The sequence below is a fragment of the Thermomyces lanuginosus genome, assembly GCF_041956635.1.
Source record: "Thermomyces lanuginosus strain ATCC 200065 unplaced genomic scaffold VTN49scaffold_31, whole genome shotgun sequence".
Classification (NCBI taxonomy): domain Eukaryota; kingdom Fungi; phylum Ascomycota; class Eurotiomycetes; order Eurotiales; family Trichocomaceae; genus Thermomyces; species Thermomyces lanuginosus.
The window spans coordinates 348,836-372,063 of record NW_027192365.1 but is presented as its reverse complement, the minus strand read 5'-3'; the positions used below and the strand labels follow the sequence as shown (position 1 = coordinate 372,063).

The window sequence follows — 23,228 nt, the reverse complement described above, 5'->3', positions numbered from 1 at the left end:
AATTGAGATAACCAGTAAGCCAGCAGGGACAATAAGTTTTGGCATTGTTTACTGATGGCGAGGGATTGATTAGGTCAACGCTTGGAAAGAGATTCGCACTCCATTCCATTAGAGAAGTCGATTAGCCCATTTCGCTCCATCAGCGTGATGGAGCTCCGCTCAGCAAAGAGACGCAAGGTGTCAAATGCCAAAGTTCGCGTCACCGTCGAGATTGACAAAAAAGCGCAAACTGCAAAAGATGAGATTCTAGAAAGCCCGAAACAAACAGCATCGGCGTCGGATGATGAGTTGATAGCGGTGGATGTCGATGGTTCAGATGTCCAAAAAGCTCCCTCTGCCAGAACGACCAAGTCAACACGAAGAAAAGTCGCTCTGAAGTCCGACGCTAAGGCCACAGCTACACAATCACCTTCTAAAGGTACAAGATCGAGGGAGAGGCCACGAGAGTTAGCACAACCGCGCGATGAGGAGGCTTCAGAGTCGTCGAGGAAGAATACCGGGTCATCCTCGCGAAAGTCTCGAACAACACGGACGGGGAGTACGAGGTCGAAGCACGTCGATATCAGCGAGCCTGATGAGGTTGACGACGAACCATCAGAGCCTGAAAGGCGTGTAACGCGAGGAAGGTCGAGGCAGGCAGCCAAGAAGGCGACAGGTTCTACATCCGGAAAGGATGAAGTTCAAGCGGATACAGGATCGCCAGACCTTAGCGGAGAGCCGGACGACAGCTATGATCCCGTGGCTGCTCAACTGCAACAGGACATTGAGCAGAATGTGGCTGTACACGACGAAACTCAGGAGACAGACGAGCCTCTTCCAACATATGCTGAGAAATTCCAGAAAGCCTGCGAGTCACGTAGGCAGGAACTGGAGATTCTCAGTCGATTTGTTCTAGAAAAGTTGACGGGGAAAAGATTACCGCCGCTGAAGGGTCTGAATTCGGAGTATCAAAAAGTATACCAATTGATTGAGCAAACGGTCACCGCTGGTGAAGGAAATTCTATGCTCATCATGGGATCACGAGGCAGTGGAAAGACTGCGATGGTCGAGTCAATCATTGCGAAGTTGTCCAAGACGAACAAGGATGATTTCCATGTTGTTCGTTTGAACGGCTTCCTGCAAACCGACGATCGGCTAGCTCTTCGAGAGATTTGGAGACAGCTTGGGCGCGAAACTAATACAGAGGACGAGGCGTCCAAGATCAACAGCTACGCGGATACTATGGCTACGCTATTGGCTTTGCTATCACATCCGGAAGAGATCTTTGGCAAGTCCGACAACCCCGATACCGTTACCACGGCGAAGTCCGTGATTATTATTCTGGACGAATTTGACCTCTTCGCCGCCCACCACCGACAGACGTTGTTGTATAATCTCTTCGATATCGCCCAGGCGCGAAAGGCGCCTCTGGCTGTGATTGGACTGACGACTAAGGTCGATGTCACGGAGAACCTGGAAAAGCGTGTGAAGAGTCGGTTTAGTCACCGTTATGTGTTCTTGCCATTGCCAAAGACGTTCGAGGCCTTCTCGGAAATCTGCCTTTCTGGGTTGAGCGTTGCTGATGAGGAACTCGAAGATGAGAGCGTATCCGAGCTCAAGTCCAGCAAAGGCAAGAAAGTAGTCGAGTCATGGAACACTTTCCTCAAGGTTGGGCACAAACCTGATACGCAATTGATGTTCGCTGATTGTTTTGTAGAGCCTGTGGGAAGACGAGCAATTCAGCTCTCATCTTCAATCGATATACTACAAGACGAAGTCTGTCAAAGACTTTTATGCCAGCGCTTTGCTCCCTTTGTCCAACTTGCACCACAGCATCCATGCCGATGCTCCGCTGGAAGTTCCGACTGCCAAATCATTCATCATCCCGACGCTACTCTGCCAAGATCCCGCACCTCTTCCCTTCCCTTCGTCCATGACAGGATCTTCCAATTCCGTGTCGTTACCATTATCACTGCTACTGGCAGCCACTCGGCTCACTGCGCTCCACGATCCGGGATTGGATGCTGCACACCCGCAGGGCGGGACACCATTTGCGATTACCTTCCCGGCCGCATACGGAGAATACGTGCGACTCCTCACGGCGGCCAGAGCGAGTGCTTCGGCCTCAGGGGCCGCAGCAACTGGTGTTCGAGTCTGGGGACGGGACGTGGCACGCGAGGCATGGGAAAAGCTCGTCGATTGGGGAGTTGTCGTACCGCAAGGCGCCGGCAACGGCACGACGGACGGCAAACTGTTCCGGGTCGAAGTCAGCTTTGGAGAGGTGGCTGAGCTGGTTGGCAGCGGAGGTGCGTTGGGGCGCTGGTGGCGGGATGGTTGATATGACCTCTATGCATGCATGTATACGGGGACGGGACATGGACTACGCAAGTACTCGACAGGATATCGGCGCAGCAAAGATTTGTGCAGAGTCGATACAATCAATGGCTTTCGTCTGGTGCAGCCAACGCTTGGCTAAGAGGGGCCTATGGCCGGTATGGGAAGAATACTACTGTTCGCGCCATGTGTACCAACCGTGCAGTGCATGGACCTGTGTCTTTGGCGGCATTTCGCCGCGTCATGGAATAACCAATAGCGGACCCCTTCCAAGAGGGAGTTCTCTCAACAACGAAGCTAATGCAAGTCATATCATCCCATCGACTTCTTGAGTCTGTAGCAGGTTGATGTTCGAGAACGTCATATGAGTTGTTGCCTGAAAATGAATAAACCGGTAGAAGAAATCCCAGTTCATGCAGCCGCAGCCGCCATGTTTCAAGTCTCCATGCAGCTCGGTTAAGTACTGGGTCCAGGCTGCTGCATCATGCATGCAACCAAGGAGTTTGCGCTGGATGAGCAGACTCTCCGATGCCAGCACAGATAAGGAGCAGAGCCCGTTCCACGTAATCAACTGTTCTGCCAGTCTCGATTCTTCCAGACCATTGATTGAATCTTCTCAGGGATCCGACAATCCAGATTTGCATCCCTTGATTCAGTGAAGATCATCAGATGATGAGCTCTTACATTTTTGACTAGCCCGGATTGAAAAGAACTGACTCAGTTGATCTCCGTAGTTATGATTCAGTGCATCGAATTTGGAACAGTCAAGTCTATACAAACTTGCATGCTTTGATCAAGTCGCCATGTTCTGGACTTGTGGCTTTCCCGTCCCAAGGTTCATCCCTTCAGATCAGGGCGGGTGGCTTCAGGATTGCTTTCGTCATCGACCAAAAAGGGGACAAAACAAGGTTCAGATCTCTGGTGCAAAATTCGGTCATTCCCTTCGTTTGTGATTACTGTAATTGCACCTTCCGATTGTGGATTAACGTCGCTCGAGTATCCCTCCTTGAGTGAGTTTAGTCGGACTGCGATTAGGTTATGAGATCCGCATTCGCACCAGCTGTCGTTCTGGAATGGCATTGCTCATATGCAGAGATCGGCTTGCAGTTGACTCTAACACTATGTAGCTTATTGTGGTCAAAGTATAGGCACACGTCAAAGCATAGCTGACTTTCAGAATTGACTCAAACCACCTCAAATCCTTGTGGTCCAGGATTGCTCTGTCTCTCTCCTAGTGATGACGACAATGAAAAAAATTTTTGGGGGGGGGGAGCCACCGCTCCATTCTTCTCTGGATTTTCCAGAAAAATCCGAAAATCTTCGACCCGGTGGGCCATCCGAGCATTCCTGTTCATTATTTTGCTCACGTGGCAGACGGGGATCGGTCCGGATTCCATCCCATGCTTCGACCTGTCACAGAATATGAACCTAACTAACAATGGGCTGAATGGATACACCGTCGATCGAACTGGGTATGATACATCTCAAAGGTCAAGGCGTGTTTGCGTCTGCAGCATGACTCATGCGAAGATTGTGAGCTATCGAAGCCTACGCCTGCTCCAGGGGTGCGCACGAATGATAGCTCATAAACTTTCTTGTTCATTAAAGTTCTCCCTTCAATATGATATCATATCCACCGTCCAAACGGAGCTGTGTGCCCCTGAGGACGCGTGGGCATCATGACGCGGCGCCAATTTCCAGACTGCATGCATGCAATCCCTGAGCTCGGTACCGTAGATGCTGGAAAAGGCGCGTCCTCCATTGCTCTACCAAGTTCTCTTATTATTTCCAATGGACTGACGATTTGCGATTCTCGGAATTTTTTTTTTTTTCTATCGAACCAAATTTTGGTTTGCAATCACGATAGGGTTAGTGCCGGTCCGTAGAATGGTTTCCGTAGACCGACAGGAAGGGATTTTTTACTGATTAGAGGAAAAGGAGATCGAGATCCTGGGAAATAGCCCTATAATTAAGGTTCGCCCATCTCCACAATCTCATTGCCACGTGGTTTTCATCCGGAGAGCCCCGTTGTAGGGAGATTGATTGCCGAAGTGATCTTCGTTGGAGGACGCCTGAAACTCAGGACTGGAGCCCTCGACCGGTTTATGAGCACAGCCATCTTTCCAGGCCGAAAGGAGGATTCCTGGATGAGGGAGTTCCCGGAAGTAGACAACAAGTTGAATGTAGAAAATATGACTCCTCGTGGCAATTAAGGTACTGGAATTGCCTGACCTGACATCCGACTGATCCGATCGTTCACCATGGTTACGAGAGAAGTCTATCAGACCAGTAACCATGACTCGTCGTTTGAGATGCCATGCTGTGGCGCACTCAGACTTTCTGACGGAGTCACCATCCTCTCGCCGGATTCGCCCTCCTGGCCGGCCCCTTACGAGTTGACGGCAAATCCTGCGGTTAGGGCTATCGCCCGAATCTGACCGAAGGTTCATCGGCCCAGCGGGCGGGCCAAGCCAAGATTTCCCACGTGGCAGCCCTCTTTTCTGAATTAGAGTTTGCACTCCTTACACTAGCGTCATCGTTAGTTCCGTATTTCCGTATTTTCGTTAGTTCAGACCAAGGTTGTTACAATTGGGTTCTCGGCTGTGTCAAAACTCTGACCAGCCACACGCTCTCCGCTTCCCAGGATACAAGCCTTTTCGGCGTCAACTCCGTTCCTCCATTGGGACCATCGCGCTGATGTCAATCGAGAGAACGGTGAATTTTCCGTTCACCGTCTCTTCGTCAGAGTTTGGATCGTCCCACTGCCAAGGGTCGATCCATCGTCTTGAGGTTCTCCACGATGAAAAGGTTTTTTTTTCCCTCTCCTCGAGCGAGGACGGGAGGAGTTGATTCGTGACCTGTCATGGACATGGTGATGAATGTGACATGTCTTGGCGACAGCCATCGGCTTGTTGCACCGACGAACCGTTCTGATGGTCACCGCCATTCAGGGGGGATTGCGTGTGTCGGAGCGTCTCTGTCTCGAGGCTACGATGGGATCGGTCAGTGCGTTGAGGCTATGCCCGCACGCGTCCCTGTCCACGGAAGAACTGTTCAATGGAAAAAGAAACAAGCACTTATCGCCTGTAACAGGAAGGCAAGGCGAAACCTTCTTTCAGCCTGCATGTCCATTAAGTTACTCAATTTCCTTACTGCCTGGAATCGCGTTCGAAGCAAGGCGAGGCGTCAATGACTTTTGGATCTGTCCAAAGTCAAAGAGAGGCTGTTCCTTTGGGTCCAGCTGTGGCGAGTCACTGTGAACCTAGGTTATGCTCTGCGTTACGGCATCCGACTCTTACTCCTGCTACTACTACCACTACTACTACGACAACTTCATTGTCGATTATTGTCCATGATAAGGCACGGCACAATCAAAAAAATACCATATCCCAGACCGTGCGAGTCGATATTATGTGCTGGGACGGCGATATGGAATCTCCCAGCAGAAATGGCAGAGACAATTGGAGCGCAAGAGAGCGTATCGTAAGATTACCGTATCATTGCCAAGAACGACGGACTGGTAAGTTGCAGCTAAGCTCGCTCGGTTAGGCTCCTCTTAGTGCGAACCACCCAACACGTGCCACCACGTGCGAGCAGGGATTGGAAAGGCGTCCTTGGCAGCAGCCGGATAGATGAAGGCGCGAGTCGGCTTCTTGTTGGCATGAATCCGATCCTCGTGGCCGCTGTCAGAAGTAAATTAAATCGGCACGCCAATGCCTCTGGGTCGGATATTACTTGCAGCGGATGGATCTGAGTTCAGAGTGAGTAATAACCGGATCCGACGATACAGGCGGTATCTCATGGTCATCATGGTCACGGTACAGTCCTCTCCGTCCATGCATCTCCAGGCGGAATCTTATCTCTCCAGGCGCCCCATCCCCCCCGACCGCCCACACGTGGTGCGGCTCCACTGCCTCGATCAATTCCTTTGTTTCATTGCTCCATGCCCGGGCCTTTAGGTTAGCCCCTTTTCCAGGCTCTTCTAAGCGAAGCCGATCGTTCCCCAAACGGTGTGTTCTCACATGACTCATGACGACCGATACGTAATCCGCGGTATGAATCCATACATACCATACGCGGCCGGGTTGTGACAGACGGGCCATTTCGCTCCTTCGTACTGACAGTGACGAGGACCCAGGGTGATGCCTGAATTGTGCTCACGTGCTTCGGGATTCTCTCTGTTCAACTGCCGAGTTCTGGTGACGGTCGCAGACGACGAGCCCGCCCCAACACGGGTGAAACGTGGTACATCACATCCCTTCCTGGAGTGGCTTGGTGTCGCGCATGGCGATTGGGCCGTGTTGCAACCGCAGCGTCCCAGATCTGTACTAAGCCGGGAGCTGTCTTACCCCTTGACGATCTAATATGCTCCCTAAATTGCACTCCGGATGTATCGTCGTGCATGTACGAGGACGAATTTGTCATTCGCACTCCTCTCCGACCTGTCCCTTCGTTGAGGCCCCTTTCAAAGTGCAAGACCGTGCATGCTGGATCGACCCCTTGTCGTCGTCGCGATGATCCTCGACACGTGTCGACAGGGACCATCCAGCGTCGGGCAATTCGACTCCATCGACGACCAAGAGGGCGCGATGGCGTCGCCATTGCGATTGCATCGATAGAATCGATAGATAGATCGATCTGAATGGAATTGGATCCTGCTGTTCCTTTGGCCCGAAAAAAGTAACCATCACGAGGCGTGGAAGCTGAAGGAATCCCAATCCTCCGGCAAGTGACGGAAAGGAGACCCGAACGGGGTAGGTACCGTACCGTACGGTCATGGCCTGGTATGGATACCGTACTCGAAGGTTTCGGCGCCGATTCCCTGATCCCCGCCAGGATCGTCAGAGTGGCTCGCGCTGCGCTGATTGGACGAGAGGGACCCGTCTCCGGAGAGACTAACAGACCACGTTGTTTGTGCACGAGACCGAAAACGTCTACATTTCGCGTGTGTAAGAAGTCGGTGGGGCTGACAGACCCTCTCCGACCGCATTCTTTCCGCTGAGAGGAAGGAAAAAAAAAAAGGGTTACTTGCCTGCAGGGCAGCCGGAGGCCTTCGGGAAAGCAAAGGGGAAGGAGGATGTGGAAAAAGGAATAATCAAGAAAAATCAGGGAAAAAAAAACACCCTGTGGCCAATCCATCTGCCCCTTTCAGTGGCACGATATGATCACACCAATGCCTCGATAAGTTATAGTACAGCTCTTTTTTTCTACGAAAAGAAAAGAAAAGAAAAAAAAAAAAGAAGGAGACCCAGTATCCCCTCTCGTTTCATCTCCTGTTCTGGGTAACCTCTGCCCTTCTCCGCCAATCTGAAATCTGCGTGCCTTGTGGTGCCTTGTCTTGTGCCCCTCTGCTGGCCTTTGCTCACCGGTTTTCGCTCGATCAATGACCACCGTATCCGCTGGGAGGAGTGACATTGCCGATTCCACCCATCCTCATCACGCGCAGTGCCCGGACCCTCCTGTCGGTCCCGTTTCGGACCACTCCGCTACGGCCTCTGCTCCCACCGCCGCGCCTTCTTCTTCTTCTTCTTCTACGGCCTCCCTGCCCTCGCGGAGATCGCTGGCCATTTACGCTTTAGAGAAGACCTCCAGTGCGCTTGCCAATCTCGCCTCCCGCACCAGCGGTTCCTCCAATTCCTCCCACCGCTTCAGCGCATCCTTTGGAGGCTTCAAATACGCCCCCCTCGCCGATTCCTCCGCCGCCAATCCTCCGGCCGACTCCGTCGAGCCTCGCACCGACAGTCAGCAGCCGTCGCTCGTTTCGGATCAACAACAGTCCAACGCGCGCGTGACCTCGACTCGCCCTGAATCCGCCGCCTCCCTGTCAGAGTCCTCCTCGTCTGCGACGCCCAACATGCACCAAACATCGTCACGATTACTCCGCATGACGGAGGATGAGCGACCATTTACCAAGGTATGTGATCGTGCAACGGGGAGAACTTGCCAAGGATGATCCTCACAGCATGGGTGCCTAGGATTTCAATGACCTCTTTGCGACCCTCATGGTCAGCTTGAAGCTGGACACCCACCGTGTCCGCTTCACCAAATTCGAGCACACCTTCACCTCCGAAGAGGCCATCAACAACCTGGGGTCGCTCAAATTCTCCCAGTCGAATCGCATGCCGGATCCCAAGGATCCCAGCCGCATCGTCACCACCACCACCACGACCACCTTCTCCATGGCCAAGGAGATGGCCCGCTCCGTCTGCCAGCGCTTCGTCGACGCCCGCTTCATCGAGCCCGTCGATGGTCGCAATGCCTCGTACTTTCCGATGAAGGGCGGCTTGTACCAGCTGACCCGCAAGGGCATCAACATCCTTCAGCGCTTCTGCCAACGCAATGGCATCACGGCCCGCCACGTCATGAACGTGTTGGACTCGCCGCGCAACACCATGCAACTCGTCAACCTCGAACGCGATCCCGAGACGGATAAGCTGTCCACGGATCGAGCCACCATCGAGGTCATCTTCCGCCGCTTCGCCGGCCAGGATGGACCCAACGTCAAGTCCAGCGTCTCGAGCTCGGACTCGGACTCGGTCAGTGAATACACCACCGGCCTCGTTGGCGTCAAGATGGCCAAGGAGCGTAGAATCGGAGACAAGGTCTACCACAACACCTTCACCGGCAAAGCCGCGGTCGACTGGTTGATGGATTGCTCCACAACGAACGACCGTCGGGAAACTTGCCTGATTGCGCATCTCTTCGTCAAGCACGGTTTGATTGCCGCCGTGCAGGAGGACCGCGCGATGGCGCAGCAGGACCCCAGCTTTGTAGATTTCCAGCCGTCTAAGCATGCCATCTACACCATCACCGAACGAGGTCAGCGGGTATGTGGATGGATTGCACGGGACAAGAACGACCAGGCGCCGCCGACGTCGACCTTCGATGTTCGCGGCTCTCGCGACTCCAACAATGCCCGCTTGAACCAAATCCTGCGCGACCCGGCCCTGCGACTGCTCTTCCGCGAATTCCTGCGCCAATCGCTCTGCGAGGAGAACCTGTCCTTCTATCTGGATGTCTCCGAGTTCACCGCCAACTATCACCGCCTCGAGAAATCGGGCGCTCTGGCGAAGCTGGACACTGTCCGCGAGACGCTGGCTTCGGCCTATGGTCTCTACAATGCCTTCCTCGCTCCGGGATCGCCATGCGAGCTCAACATTGAGCACAACCTTCGAAATAGTCTTGCCAGCCGCATGACCAAGGCCGTCGGAGACGACGAGCAGATGCTCAAGAGCTTGCAAGAAGTGGTGAATCTCTTTGAGCTCGCTCAGACGTCCGTGTACAAACTGATGTCAAGCGTAAGTCTATTACCAATGCGTTCTGGACGGCCGAATAATCTAACTTTTCACAGGACTCGGTTCCCAAGTTTGTCCGCGATCCCAAGTACTCCGCCATCCTCAGTGAGCACTATTTCGATCTTGGTAATTCCGGTCGAGCCTATTCCCCAACACCGGCCGGCAGCGTTCCGGAGCGTTCCATGAGCCGGTCAGTGCGATCATGACATTCTTCCAATCCGAGATGCCATCTCTCGAGTCGACGCAACGATTCCATGATCGATAACACCGAGTCCATCGTTGACAACCCGATAGCGCTCTTTAATTCTCTTTAATGTTTTGCATGGATCAGCATTGGCGCGCGCGACCATGAGATTCCGACATTTACGATTTCCTTGCCACTCATGATCGGACAATAATAGACTTGGGAGGTGTCTGGTGGTTTTCTTTCTCTGCTTGGGTTCTTCGTCTCGTGTGTTTTTCCTTTGTGAACCGGTGTTTTCGTTATTTTTCGGATCAGACGACATGGAGGAGCTCTTCCCCGGAAGCATACATCGGCGTTGCAGATGTCGATTTTCCGACTCTCCACTGTTGCTGTCCAGGTTTCGGTGTTGCATCTTGCATGTCCGGCAGCGTTGTTTAATCTAGTTCATCCATGTATGTTTGTCAGTTGCATCAGATTCGCATGACGTGTACTCGTTCTACAGAGAATACAACTATTGATATTTCAATTCTTGAGAGAGCTACCAATACTTTATGTCAGTCTTGGAAACACTTAACATTTGCGATGTGGCTGGCAAACGGACGGACGGCCAAGATTGTCTTTAGAAAGAAAGAATATATCACGTGACTCACCGCCTCCAGCATCGGAGCTCAGTGACTTTGCGGGCCAAAGTTGTCCTTCGCGCAAGCAAGGCGACAAGAGGACACACGAATCGTCGCGCTGCCTTCACCAAATCCGATCCGTGGTCGCCGTTGAGCAAAGTAATACAGCAGCGCGATTCATCATGGCGACTGATCCCACCCTTTCGGACCCTCTGCTCTCGCTGCGGCAAGCAATTGCCGGGCAAGCTCTTCCCACGCCGACGACTTCCGCCGATGTCGCGACAGCGACCGCGAACGGGACCGATGACCTGGCGCAAGCCACGCATCTGTATTTCCCTCACCCGGTGCCGCGCACGATTCCGCTGAATACCCCGACGCGGTTTGTCTCGGCGGCGAATGAGGATTCCCCCGTGGATCTGCGGAGTATCTTCTTCGCGTGGCAGAAGAAAGATGTGGCGATTCCAGAGTATATCGAGTCGGCGCAGGTGTTGAATGAGGCGCTGAAGCAGAAGGGGAATAATGAGCAGGTGTTGAACCTGGTTTTCGTGGAGCGACTGGATTTGATTACCTGGTTGGAAGGCGCGTCGGATGAGAGTGAGTATATAAAGCCGCTGGAAGGGGAGGCTGCTGCGGCGGCGCCGCCGAGTGCTGCTGCCGCTGCTGCGGAAGGGGCTGCACCAGCGGCGGCGGCGGGGGAAGCAGGAGCTGCTGCATCGGCGGCGGCTGCAACGGGGCGGCCAGTCAAGGCCATTGATCCGCGGTTGCAGCAGATTTACAATGGGGAGCGGAAGATTGGTGATAGGAATAGTGTGCTGAGGGGTATCAAGCCGACGGTATGTAGTTTCCCGCCCTCTCATCGCGGCATTCGAGATGCTGACTATGGCAGGACTTTTCGCACGTTCGCAAAACCGCAGAAATCTTCCTCGGCCGCAACCGTTCGTCCCGAACAGGCGCATATGCCGCCGGTGCAAAACCAGGGAGCCGGCCCATGCCCGTCGTGCCCACTCCATCGGCAGGACTCCCGCTTGCAAAGAAGCCCGGATCCAGCTCATCGCGACGACCGGATCCAATCATCCTGCTATCGCCTTCAGCATCATCGCCCATCCGCCTCTCAAACATCAAATCCTTCCTCCAGGACGGTGTCTTTGTGCCCCCGGACCACCCAACCCTCGCATCCGACACCAAAACCAACATTCTCTACATTATGCGCGAGACAAAACTCGTCCCGTCAACATCCTCCTCGTCATCAACAAAACCGGGCTCTACTTCAACCTCCACCCCCGGTAGTTCTTCCTCCCGCAAACCCACCCGCTTCATCTTCGTCGACAACCCTTCCAACTTCCAACCCGACTACTGGCAACGCCTCGTCGCGGTCTTCACCACCGGCCAAGCATGGCAGTTCAAGAACTACAAGTGGTCCCATCCGCCGGAACTCTTCAAGCACGCCGTCGGCATCCACGTCAGCATGGCGGGCGATACCATCCCCGAAACCATCAAAGAATGGGGCCGCGGCGTGGTCTCCTTCACCATCGCCCGATGGGACGAGAAAAAGGGCGTCGAGGGCGCTGGTCGGTGGCAGGATCGGGAAGTCGTCCAGGGGATCTGGTCGACGATTGAGGCGAGAATGCGGGCGATGGGGTGGGGGAGTAATCAATAGTCTCTGTTTCCTCTCAACTTATGTAACTTTGATAGATAACATTATGGGGATATCCAGGGTGGCGTTTGATCGGTTGTGTATAGTACTATGTATTCGATCTATTTGCATGCCATTTTGAGGGTTCTCGGTAATTCATCTCTTTTTTTTCTTTTTTTTTTTTTTTTTTTTTTTTTTTTTTTTAAAGGTTATATCATACAGTAGGACCGTGCACGTATCGATCAAGGGCACATCACACACCATCAATACATAGCATTCAGTAACGAAACCTCATTCACGGATTCACGGTAAATTAAGAGTGGAAAACACTGAACAAAGTAGAGAACACCATCATGGCGAACGGTCCACAACGGAAAAAATAAGAATCTCTCACATTTTTCTCATTTTTTGTTCGGAACCTGCTGCCCTCCATTCAAATGCTTCCGTGTCCAGCACGCCATAAACGCCAATTCCTCCCATTCCCTTCTTCCCTGTCCATCAAAGAAATAAAACATGATACAGTATGTTTTCCATCCTCCAACATCCGACTCGAAAACGCCGACGACAAAAAAAGTAACCCTTGCCTTGAAAAAATAGAAACAACGGAACAAGATATCAGGCCATTGGGTATCATGTGCTCGTCGAAGATGGAGCGTGGCTGGTGCCGCTGTCGGTAACGGCGACGGACCGAGGAGAAAGCGGATGTGATGCGCCCTCACCGCCTGGTTTGATGTCCTTACCAGCGCCGGTCGTGCTCGACCCTTGTGAGTCTGTGGATAACGACGACGGCACTGGTTTGGAAGCGCTGCCTAATGCCTGCGGTTGAGTCTTCTCGGTGGTCGGCGATGCGAGCGTACCGCGACGACTGATATAGTCACCCAAACTGAGCTTCTTCTTGACCGGACTCGGCGCTGTGATACTTCCACCCGGTGTCTGAGCCGATGGCGGTGCAGAAGAACTCGAGGACGACTGCGCGGAGCCAGGAGTCACAGGGCCTCCACCGGACGTAGACGGGCTCGTGTTCGTCGGGAGTTGCACGTGCAGGCCGGTTCGCTGCTTAGCCGGGATCACCGTATGATGCGCTGCTGTCGACGGTAATGGGAATGGCGGCTTGCCCATTGCACCCGGCGTGTCCGTCAGGGAACTGCTGGACGGACTCATGTCCGATTCCGATGGACGAGCATCCCTACTAGTGGACGAATCGGCATCTTTCATTTCCACGTCCTTGGTGACCGAGTTCGGCTGTGAGACCGCCTCAGGCTCCAACGACACTTTCTTCTCCATCGCCCTCATCCTATCTTCGTGTGCACGCTGTAGTAACCGCCGGCACAGAGGTACAAACAGACCCGTGCGGCGAACAGCCAATTTCTCATGTGGCACATTGTCCAAATCAACTTGAAGCCCTGCGTCCACATATACCGGCCGTTCTCGAACTGGCGCCGGGCTAAGCACCTTGCGACGGTGACCAGTCGTGGATGATGGACGAGCAGGAGGAGAATTCGACTTGCGGCCGACGTTGGTGTCAACATGGAGAGACTTGGACTGACTTCCAGGCGTGCTAAAGTATCCGGCCTGTTTCTGAACCCCGATCAGTTGCGAGAAGAGAAAAGATATTGTGAACGAAAACTTACCGAGCTGGACGTCGTAGGAGTCGCTTGGGCCGAGTGCCCGCTAGAACGCTTCTTCTTTTTTGTACTAGTCTGCTGCTCGTGCTCTAACTGTTCAAAGTGCTTCTCTGCCGCTGCAATCTTCCGCTTTTCGCGGGCCGACAGTTCCGTATCAGCAAGCCCCCATTCGGCAGGAGTTTGCGTGGGAGTCAAGTCACGACTGTGCGTGTGACCACGAACCGAACCCGACGTGGATCGATTGTCTGCGTCATCCTCTTCCATGTTCTTGGCTCCTTCACTCCCAGCGCGACCCCCAAATCCGAGGGGAGACAAGTTAGGTTTCGACTTTGTCTTCTTTCTCTTATTGGCAGCCTGCTTCATGGCGGGATGACGGCGACGATCCACATTGCTCAGAAGACAAGTCTGTGAGCTTGCGGACGAATTGCAGGCGCAGCCTCCAAAGTGTGCCAGCACATTGCTGATGCAGATCGCCGCTGCTTCAGGGTCTGTATCTCCGCTGTCTTGTTTCACAAGACCATTGGGGGAACCAAACAGGGTAGGATCCAGATACCACATGGCAGTGACTTCCGAATCAGCGGGTATGTCCTGGTTGGCCACGAAACAGAAATGATACTCAACGTCATTCGTAATGAACGTTTTCATCGTCACGTTGGGACGGCATGACCGACGAATATACCGGAGTATGGAGCCTTCCTCACGGGTGTCAATGTAGATGGGAAGCTGAGGGTGAAAGAAGACGAATGGCTGGGGATGTCGTAGTTCCTGCCAGCGATTGCTTGGATCCAGGCAGTAATCGCGAAGGAGACCGATCTTGCCCTTGACTTCTCCCACGATTTCGTCCTTTCGAATCGGTATGGGCGTCTTCAGTATCTTCCACGTTGGATGGACTCCGTCGATTTCGGTCGCATGGTCCGTGACGGACTGCGTGAACAGGTTGGAACCCTTGGAGCAATCTAGCGCATCGACAAACGTGTACACCTCTTGTGGGCTATCCTTCTTGGCCACACGTGCCAGTGCGTCGGCATCTTGCGCCCAGGTCGCTAGCTCACCGGCGAGGGTCAAGTTCACAAACAGGTTGCTCGGCATATCAACATGGCCAGGGTCGTTGTCGTAAAGATGTAAAAATTCCTTCGCGTACAAGGGGATGTTGGGCATCGTGGACGATTTAGATGGACTCATCGACATGGTCGACCCGGATCGTTTTCGGGAATCGGGAATCCCAGTCGCCAGCCCGGACTGTGAACTGACTGACGCAGAGGACTTGTGGGTCGTTTTGACCTTTTTGGCAGCCGGCTGGTCGCGTGAACTGGAATCGCTGCGATGGTGATACCCGTTCACATGGTGACTATCATGGTCCTTTGTCTTCTTCTTTTGGCTCTTTGTTCCCGATCGACGCCCCTTCCGCTCCCCGACTTCGCTCTGCTCCCGGAGTCGCCGCTGTCGCTCCGTGGCGCGCTTCGCATCCAGGTAGCGAGGTTCGCAGTCGGTGCAGTTGTGGATCTCTGGAACTTCGCGACCATGGTAGTAGCATTCGATATGCTGCCAAGTCTCGCACGACTCGCAGAAAACGGTGTTTCCGTCATCATCTTCGAAGTCGCAGATACATTTGATGGTGTAGGGTTCTTCCTCTTCCTCGGCCGGAACCGGGTCGGCGACCGTGCCTTTGGGTGCAGGAGGGTTCAAAGGAGCGGTGACCGGATAGGAGTCCGCCGTCGAGTGCGTGGGCGCGAGAATGGAGGTGTCTGTCATAATCCGACAGCATCCCCCGTCTTTCTGTCACGACAAAATGGCTATCAGGTTGTCAATGCCCGGACAGACTGCAAATCGCAGCGAGCATGTCAGCCGTCAGGGTGACTCCGGGCGTTCCGTTTCGATGGCACGATGAAAGGCGTCGGTTCCTGAGGAATCGTCCTGTGAGCGAGAGCGGGAAGACAGCGAGATTCGGACGGACGGTAAATACTGCGGTACCAAGTGACCCGGCAGGACACGCAAAGGATACCAGTAGCAGATCAGAGCGATCGACGGCAAGGATGGCGGCTCTACGAGGTCTAAAAACTCGCACAGGAATGGTCACGGACGAAAGGACACGGGTGTTGTTGAAATACGATGAGCGCTGGCTATGTCAACCGGTCAACTCTTCTCTCGGCGACGAGGGCAGAGCATTAGAAAGTCGGCGTCGAAGAGGGTTGTACGTGAATCGGCGAAGCGACACGCATGGAATGGGGAAGGGAGGTGGAAGATAGGACGGCAGAGGCCTACAGGAAAGAGGAAACGAGGAAAATGAGACGGAAGAAGGGGACTTGGAGCCAGTGGGAAAGGTCGCGTAGAGGAAAAAAAGGAAAAGCGCGGATCGTCCGGGTCGAAGGCTTCGACGGGCGTGGGTTGGGGCTCTGGGCTTTTTTTCGCCTTTCTGGCTTTTGGGGACTTTGAAGAAAGATGGACGGCGACTCGTTTCTTTTCCCCGTTCTCGCTTTTCCACAGAGGACCGGCCTGGTGCTGACTAAGCGTCCAGTGATATCCAGATCCCGTGGGAATAATAATAATAATAGAAAGACTATGGCGGGCAGCCAGGAACAGTTCGATATCACACCACAGGCAGCCTTTGCGGTTCAGTTAGCCAGGCATTGACTAGAGTTTCCCGCAGGGGGCAGCTGGCCATCGGACTGCATTCGCGCCGGTCCGCCCTTGGGCTCGTTCTCCAACGCAGAGTTGCAGGACTCAATGGAGGGGGAGGCACAGGCCAGCATGGGCCATCGCTCGGACGGCGCGCAAATATCCCTGATAACCAATCAGAAGGCCCCGTTCGAGTGGCTTTCCCTGCTGGTTCATGATCTGCCATCTGATTTCCCTTTCGGGTAGGCGGAGTGATCGCTGCCTGTAATTGGCACAGACCCGAATTGACTGAATGCGCTAGTCCATATTTGGTAAGAGCTGACGTAAGCGAGATCGCTTCGCTCGGGACGAAAAGCGGAAAGTGGAGGGAAAGGGCCGGGAGCAAGAGAGCACAGAACGGCGAGGTCGGAAGGCATCACGGAGACAGTTCGGCCAGAACATAGGTTATCAGATGCTCCTCGGAGGACTGGAAAGCGACTGGCTGGGAGACTTAGGAGGCAAGAACAGCGAGCAGAGGAAGAGTATCAGACCAGAGCCAGATGCCGCTGGTAGGGCTTTCGATGTGATAGTAGCCATAAGCGGGCAAGTCTGCGCGGCTCATGCTCCGTAGTGGTGATGAGAATTTTAATGAGGACAGTAAGCAATCGAACAACAAGAACAAGAGGGGCCCAAGCCAACAGTGATCAGGCGCCAAATCACAACGCAGAAATCCACCGTAGTGTGCCGGATTAGGCGAGCTGAAAACTGGCCGCCGAGGCTGTTCAGTGCTCAAAGTTCGAGAACCTAGTGGGAATAAAACGCAAAGGCGTATCCGAGAGAAAACAGTCCCGCACCGCAACCATTTCAAACCACAACACGCATTGACCGGCCGGACGGGCCTTGCAGGGTTAAAAAAGTTTCCGCTTGTGTGGCTTGGTTGTTCATCGGTGCTGATCTCTGTTTGCCACTGCTGGAATTTGTCAGGCGGGAAATTTCCCACGTTCGAGTACCTTAATTATAAAGGTAAAAAAGGTGGAATAAGGTGGTGGTAATACAGCATGGTCTTGCCTCAGCAACATCATCGTAGCCAGGGGTATCTTCAATTGCGCTGCTCCCTCCGATCTAGTCCTATGACCGTATATATATATATATGTATACATAAAAGTCCAAATTCCCATTCCATGTAGGATCATGGCCCTGTTAATTCATCATGGATCGTATCATGCTCGCACATATTCGAGTCAGAGAGCGTCTTCTTCTGTGAGATCCGCTTCGGCGAACTCGAGCCATTCGCCAGAGATGGACTTCTTCCAAAAACGAACAGTACCATCGTCGCCTGAAGAAATCAGACAATCACCGGCATACGAAAACTCGACTTGCCAGACATCAAGATGCCGACTGTCAATGCAAGCAACTTCACGGAACTCGTGTTTGAACTGGGTATCCGCACTGGGGACTCGATGTGAGACAGAAATAGGGGCACGATTGGCGAGAGCCGAGCCGATACCGGACTGAGCTGTGGCACGATTGGCTGTCAGTGACTCTGATGTCTGTTGCCGCTCGCTGCGGTGGCTCGCTGCGGTCTCCGATAGGGTTGTATACACTTCGAAAATTCGAATAAATCCATCCTTGCAGCCGCTGGCGATCAGATCAAACCCGCGAACCGAGCCGTTGGCCCACGATACATCACGCACGAGGCCTCCATGCCCGGTCAATTCAATGGCATGATAGAATCGACGATTAGAGTCAGTACGGTAGATCTTCACCGTGTCCATGGCAGCCACCACCAGCGACAGGCTCTTGCGGTCCCAGTCTGGCAAAAGGGAGTGTGTCACGTCGACAGGGTCATGATGGAATTGAACTCGGAAACTGGTTTCTTCGCCCCGTTGAGGCGCGGGACATACCCGGAACTGGTCCACCGTCTGCCAATCATTCAAGGAGTCGGAGATTACGGGTTCCATGACCATCAGATAGCCGTCGCGCGTTATTAGTGCGAGCCATGTGTCTAGGTCAACGTTTCGGAAGTCCAGAGACACAAAGGGCACGCGATGCGGTGCCATCAACCGATAGATGGATCGAAAACGACGCCCGGAATGAGGCGGCTGTGTGACATCCTCCTGCCAGATTTTCAGCCGCATGTCTTCTCCTACACTGCCTATGTGTTGCCCAGTAAAGGGCCCATTCCAGGCCGCCTACATGTGTATGAACGTGTCAGCATCCACCTCGTCGGCATCTAACAAAATCCGGGTTTCTGCAGATCTTACATCCCGGACCTCGGCGTCATGTGCTCGCCAGGTATCCAACAGTTGCCACTCCCCATCCTTTAGGTCCCAGACCTTCAAACGATGGTCTGACGATGCCGTGACAATGCGATTGCCGTAAAAGTTGAACTTCGTGACGGTGACCAAGTCACGATGGCCCGCGTCGAAGTCGGTGAAACCGGTACCCATGTCAATTCAATGTACGCTCACTGGTTGCAACGCACATCGAACTCCAATGAGAACGATGAATCGGCGAAGGTACAGGGATGGCGACTCAGTGAGGGCAGGATGGGCCATGCATGGATGCATTGACACTTGCTAGCTCACATCCCCCTGCATGTGAGTTTCTTGAGCTGTTCTGGAGGAGTTTTGTCCGCAATGCGGCTTGAGTAAGGGTCCTGATTCGGTAAAGCGTTGACGCAGCTATCCGCAAGCCACGGAATAAGCGTACTATGATTGGTCGATCATGGGGGCTTAATCTGACCGCCTAGTAGGCGGTGAGTTTTAATCCGGCAGAATAAAGCGCATCATGACATTTGGCCAGGTTGTCCAGTTGGCAACTTGAATGCTGCAAGACCTCACCATGTACCGAATACCGCGACAGCCATGAGGCAATCGAACCGCCTGTCACTATCGGAGACGGCATGTCTCTTAGCATTGGTGGGCGTGTCCGTCGGAATCACCGCCAATTCACTTCGTGACGATGGTCGCCCCTTGACGGTGTCTTTCGCCTTCAGCCTTCTGGGATTTGCGGCGTCGTACAGCCTGATACGATGGCTAGGCCCGACATTCATGAAGGCTGGGCTAAAGGGGAGGGATATGGCCAAGGTCAATAAACCCGAAATGTATGAAAGCGTAGTGCGGAGGCAGGAATGATCACTGACAGAAGGTACCACCAGACCGGAAACTATGGGTGCCGTATGTGCCGTAGTGTACCTGTTGCTCCTAATTGCGTTCATTCCGTTTCCATTCTATAAAGATATCGTCGCAGCTACGTCAGGAGGAGGCAATAGAGACGTCGTCATCCAAGTCAACCACGTGGAGACGGGGCGGTATCTACATCGATTTCCACATAACAAGGTCTCCGATTCTTTTCGTCCCCTTTGTCAAGATTATACACTGACAAATATTTATAGCTTGCATCTTACCTCTCAGGTATTCTTTCATTGCAAGCGATTGTTCTCTTGGGTATCGGCGATGACCTGCTCGACATTCGCTGGAGACACAAGGTTCTAATTCCTGCATTGGGAGCGTTCCCAATGTTGGTTGTTTATTTCGTCGACTTTGGTGTCACGCACGTAGTGGTTCCGCTGCCCCTGCAGAAATATCTGGGGCAATTGATTGATCTAGGATGGCTATACTACGTCTACATGGCTGCGGTCGCGATATTCTGCCCGAACAGCATCAACATGCTTGCTGGGATTAATGGAATTGAAGTCGCCCAGTCCATAGTGATTGCGGTGTTGCTGATGATCAATGATTCTCTCTACCTGTCGCCGTTTACCCGCTACCCACACCCGGCAACGGACTCACATCTCTTTTCCATGTACTTTCTTACTCCCTTTGTTGGCGTCTCGCTGGCACTGCTTTACCACAACTGGTATCCATCCAAGGTTTTTGTGGGTGATACTTACTGCTACTTTGCTGGGATGGTATTCGCAGTCGTGGGTATCCTGGGCCATTTCAGCAAGACCCTGCTGCTGCTGTTTATCCCCCAAATGTTCAACTTTCTGTATTCGTGTCCGCAGCTCTTCCACATCATTCCGTGCCCGCGCCACCGTCTTCCTCGGTACAATCCAAGCACAGGACTGCTTGAGAATTCCGTTACGGAATGGAAGCAGCCTCCTGCCAGGCCCATTCACTTTGTTTTGACCACGCTGGCCCGGCTTCGGCTCGTAGGGATCAAGACCAACGACCGTGGGGAAATTGTCGAGTCGACCAATCTTACCCTTCTCAATCTATGGCTCCTCTGGTTTGGACCGATGAAAGAGGAGCAATTGGCGTTACATATGGTGCTCTTGCAAATCGTTTGTGGATTAGTCGCATTGTTCGTGCGCCATCGCATGGCGCTCTTGGTGTTTCCGGCAGATAACCTTACCTTAGGTGCTTCTCAGGTGTGATTAACTACAATTATAGAGTTGTATATTACTATTATAATAATTTCATTATTGCAGACCTCAAATGATACCTAGATCATGTTTTGACGTGCAAGGAAGAGTTCCAATTCTTCGTAAGGTTCCAGCCCCAACCCTAGTTAGTCTGCGGAGTTTTTACGCCAAGGTTCTTCGTGTTGAGCTCAAGGACAACAATTCGGCATTTGACATCGTTGGCTGTATCTAGAACAATGTTATTTACCCATTTGATACCAATTGATTCTTAATGACCTCGTATCGAACCAGAAACGATAGTATCTATCACGGAATTACTCCGTGGATCTATACGCCCACTAACGCGGTGCGATCCTCACATCATCGTAGATAGCGATGGCGTAACTGACTCCCGCACTCCACACCAGACATCACCTCCTCCCTAGAACGTTTGGATAACAGAAGACAAGCCGATGGTGTCATGGCTCGAATCCCACCGTTTATTGATAGCCCCAGTAGACTGTGTCTGAATCAGAGGAATATATATCCTTCTGTTTCCGGCATTCTAACAATCAATTGTACATTGTTCCTCGTGTCAAAGAAATTGAAATCGGAGTCATCCAAGTCATAATCATGGCTCTCGTACAAGATCCGCCAACGGTCCCTGTGCAGACAGATCTCAAGGTCCCGACAACGGTGGCTTCTGTCTCGGTCGAAACCCCCAAATCCGAGACACAAACACAACCTCTTGTGAACGGCACCGAGTCAAAGACGAAGCCTAAGTTTGAGATTGAAGAGCATCCCATCGACCAAGTGCGTGATGTCAAAGTAGCTGTCATTGGGGCAGGCTTGGCCGGTGTCTCGGCAGGTGTACTACTGCCAGCCAAGCTGCCTGGTATTGACTTGACCATCTATGACAAGAATGCCGATGTGGTAAGTGACCCTCAAGGACAAAGTTGTAATTAGAAGAGTGGCTGAAAGACGCAGGGCGGTACGTGGTTTGAGAATACGTATCCGGGTGTTCGCTGCGATATCCCAGCTCATGCCTACCAGTCTTGCTTTGAATACAACACAGACTGGACAGAAGAGTTTGCCCAAGGTCATGAGATTCGGGAATATTGGCAGAACATTGCTCGTAAATACAATGTCTACGACCGTCTCAAGCTCAGACAAAAAATCAAGAGGGCCGAGTGGCTCGCTAACGAGGCGAAATGGGAGCTAACGATCGAAGACCTGAATGATGGACATGTTCGTGCACCTTACCAGAAGATCAAATTCAATACACGATACTGACAGCTTGATATCAGGTTTATCAAGTCAAGTATGACTTTGTCGTCTCTGCCGTCGGACACTTCAATCATTGGAGACTTCCAGACTACCCAGGCATCGACACTTTTAAAGGACCCCTTTTCCATTCCTCGAACTGGCAGCATGACGTGGACTTGAAAGGCAAACGAATCGCTCTTATCGGAAATGGAGCCTCAGGTCTGCAAGTTTTGCCATCAATTCAACCCCTAGGTAGCCATATCGACCACTATGCTCGGAATCGAACCTGGGTGGTTGACTCCTTTGGACCGAGAGGGGTTCGAAGGCTCGAGCCCAATTACATTCCCGAAGAATTGCGCGAGTCATTCAAGAAGGACGAGAAGAAATATCTAGAATACCGCAAGGATATTGAGAGCGGCTACTTCCAACGGTTTGCATCCATTTTCAAGGGGACCAAGGAGAATGAGGAACTGCGAGCCAAATGGACCAAGCTGATGCTCGACCGCGTCAAGCCAGAACTGGCGGATAAGATAATCCCGGATTTCCCGCCTATTTGCCGCCGTCCAACCCCCGGGCCTGGGTATTTGGAGGCGCTTTCACAGCCAAACGTCAGCTACATCCAGACTCCCATCGAGCGGTTCACCGAGACTGGCATCGTGACCGTGGACGGAGTGCAAAGAGATGTGGATGTCGTGATCTGCTCCACTGGTGCCAATGTCGACTTCGTTCCACCCTTCCCCATCATTGCTAACGGTGTCAACATCCAAGATTTGTGGAGACCGGGGGGCAAGTACGGCTATCCTCATCTGTATCTGGGCATGGCCGCGCCAGGATTCCCAAACCTTAGCTGGATCGGAGGGCCATATGCCGGTGGATACAGCGGCACGGTTCCCAACAGTTTCGAGAACCAGGTGGTCTACGTTGCCAAAGTGATTCGCAAATTCCGCAGCCAGGGAATCAAAACCATTGTACCCTCGGAGGAGGCAACAAAAGACTTTATCGAGTACTGTGACGCTTTCTTCCCGCGCACTGTATGGACGGGAAACGACGACTCTTCGGAAAATAGCAAAAACTGCTCATCTTGGTACAATGGCGGCAAACCCGGCGGGCGCGTCGTCGGCATCTTCCCCGGCAGCGCTGCGGCAGCCAACTATATCCGCCGCGATCCGCGGTGGGAGGATTACGAGTACACATACACGAACCCCAGTGGGAATCGATTCGCCTGGTTTGGCGATGGGTGGACGAAAAGAGAGAAGGCGCCCGAAGGAACGGTGGATCTCACGCCGCATCTGAAGTTGCAGAGCGAGATTGATTTGCGGACACATTATGAGGGGTGGTGGGATGTGTAA

General features: G+C 52.9%; 9 protein-coding genes across 9 annotated transcripts; 6 read left to right on the top strand and 3 right to left on the bottom strand.

Annotated features, from left to right (window-relative positions):
• Positions 1 to 147: 147 nt before the first annotated feature.
• VTN49DRAFT_4153 (uncharacterized protein) lies at positions 148 to 2,317 on the top strand (the record flags this gene model as incomplete). The annotated part of the gene is made up of 2 exons (XM_069412068.1): positions 148 to 1,647; positions 1,697 to 2,317. The coding sequence occupies 2 exons, from the start codon at positions 148 to 150 to the stop codon at positions 2,315 to 2,317; spliced, it is 2,121 nt and encodes a 706-aa protein (XP_069267348.1).
• A 5,379-nt stretch (positions 2,318 to 7,696) lies between these two features.
• On the top strand, positions 7,697 to 9,814 carry VTN49DRAFT_4152 (uncharacterized protein; the record flags this gene model as incomplete). The annotated part of the gene is made up of 3 exons (XM_069412067.1): positions 7,697 to 8,227; positions 8,289 to 9,611; positions 9,665 to 9,814. The coding sequence occupies 3 exons, from the start codon at positions 7,697 to 7,699 to the stop codon at positions 9,812 to 9,814; spliced, it is 2,004 nt and encodes a 667-aa protein (XP_069267347.1).
• A 104-nt stretch (positions 9,815 to 9,918) lies between these two features.
• Positions 9,919 to 10,369, bottom strand: VTN49DRAFT_4151 (uncharacterized protein; the record flags this gene model as incomplete). Its single annotated transcript, XM_069412066.1, has 2 exons — positions 9,919 to 10,231; positions 10,341 to 10,369. 2 exons carry the CDS (start codon positions 10,367 to 10,369, stop codon positions 9,919 to 9,921), a joined length of 342 nt encoding a protein of 113 aa, XP_069267346.1.
• Positions 10,370 to 10,594: 225 nt separating this feature from the next.
• On the top strand, positions 10,595 to 12,069 carry VTN49DRAFT_4150 (uncharacterized protein; the record flags this gene model as incomplete). Its single annotated transcript, XM_069412065.1, has 2 exons — positions 10,595 to 11,245; positions 11,299 to 12,069. The coding sequence occupies 2 exons, from the start codon at positions 10,595 to 10,597 to the stop codon at positions 12,067 to 12,069; spliced, it is 1,422 nt and encodes a 473-aa protein (XP_069267345.1).
• A 606-nt stretch (positions 12,070 to 12,675) lies between these two features.
• VTN49DRAFT_4149 (uncharacterized protein) lies at positions 12,676 to 15,422 on the bottom strand (the record flags this gene model as incomplete). Its single annotated transcript, XM_069412063.1, has 2 exons — positions 12,676 to 13,623; positions 13,677 to 15,422. The coding sequence occupies 2 exons, from the start codon at positions 15,420 to 15,422 to the stop codon at positions 12,676 to 12,678; spliced, it is 2,694 nt and encodes an 897-aa protein (XP_069267344.1).
• An 86-nt stretch (positions 15,423 to 15,508) lies between these two features.
• VTN49DRAFT_4148 (uncharacterized protein) lies at positions 15,509 to 16,000 on the top strand (the record flags this gene model as incomplete). Its single annotated transcript, XM_069412062.1, has 2 exons — positions 15,509 to 15,861; positions 15,925 to 16,000. 2 exons carry the CDS (start codon positions 15,509 to 15,511, stop codon positions 15,998 to 16,000), a joined length of 429 nt encoding a protein of 142 aa, XP_069267343.1.
• A 1,506-nt stretch (positions 16,001 to 17,506) lies between these two features.
• VTN49DRAFT_4147 (uncharacterized protein) lies at positions 17,507 to 18,715 on the bottom strand (the record flags this gene model as incomplete). Its single annotated transcript, XM_069412061.1, has 2 exons — positions 17,507 to 18,457; positions 18,530 to 18,715. The coding sequence occupies 2 exons, from the start codon at positions 18,713 to 18,715 to the stop codon at positions 17,507 to 17,509; spliced, it is 1,137 nt and encodes a 378-aa protein (XP_069267342.1).
• A 417-nt stretch (positions 18,716 to 19,132) lies between these two features.
• Positions 19,133 to 20,646, top strand: VTN49DRAFT_4146 (uncharacterized protein; the record flags this gene model as incomplete). The annotated part of the gene is made up of 3 exons (XM_069412060.1): positions 19,133 to 19,371; positions 19,426 to 19,606; positions 19,663 to 20,646. 3 exons carry the CDS (start codon positions 19,133 to 19,135, stop codon positions 20,644 to 20,646), a joined length of 1,404 nt encoding a protein of 467 aa, XP_069267341.1.
• Positions 20,647 to 21,246: 600 nt separating this feature from the next.
• VTN49DRAFT_4145 (uncharacterized protein) lies at positions 21,247 to 23,228 on the top strand (the record flags this gene model as incomplete). Its single annotated transcript, XM_069412059.1, has 3 exons — positions 21,247 to 21,546; positions 21,601 to 21,861; positions 21,921 to 23,228. 3 exons carry the CDS (start codon positions 21,247 to 21,249, stop codon positions 23,226 to 23,228), a joined length of 1,869 nt encoding a protein of 622 aa, XP_069267340.1.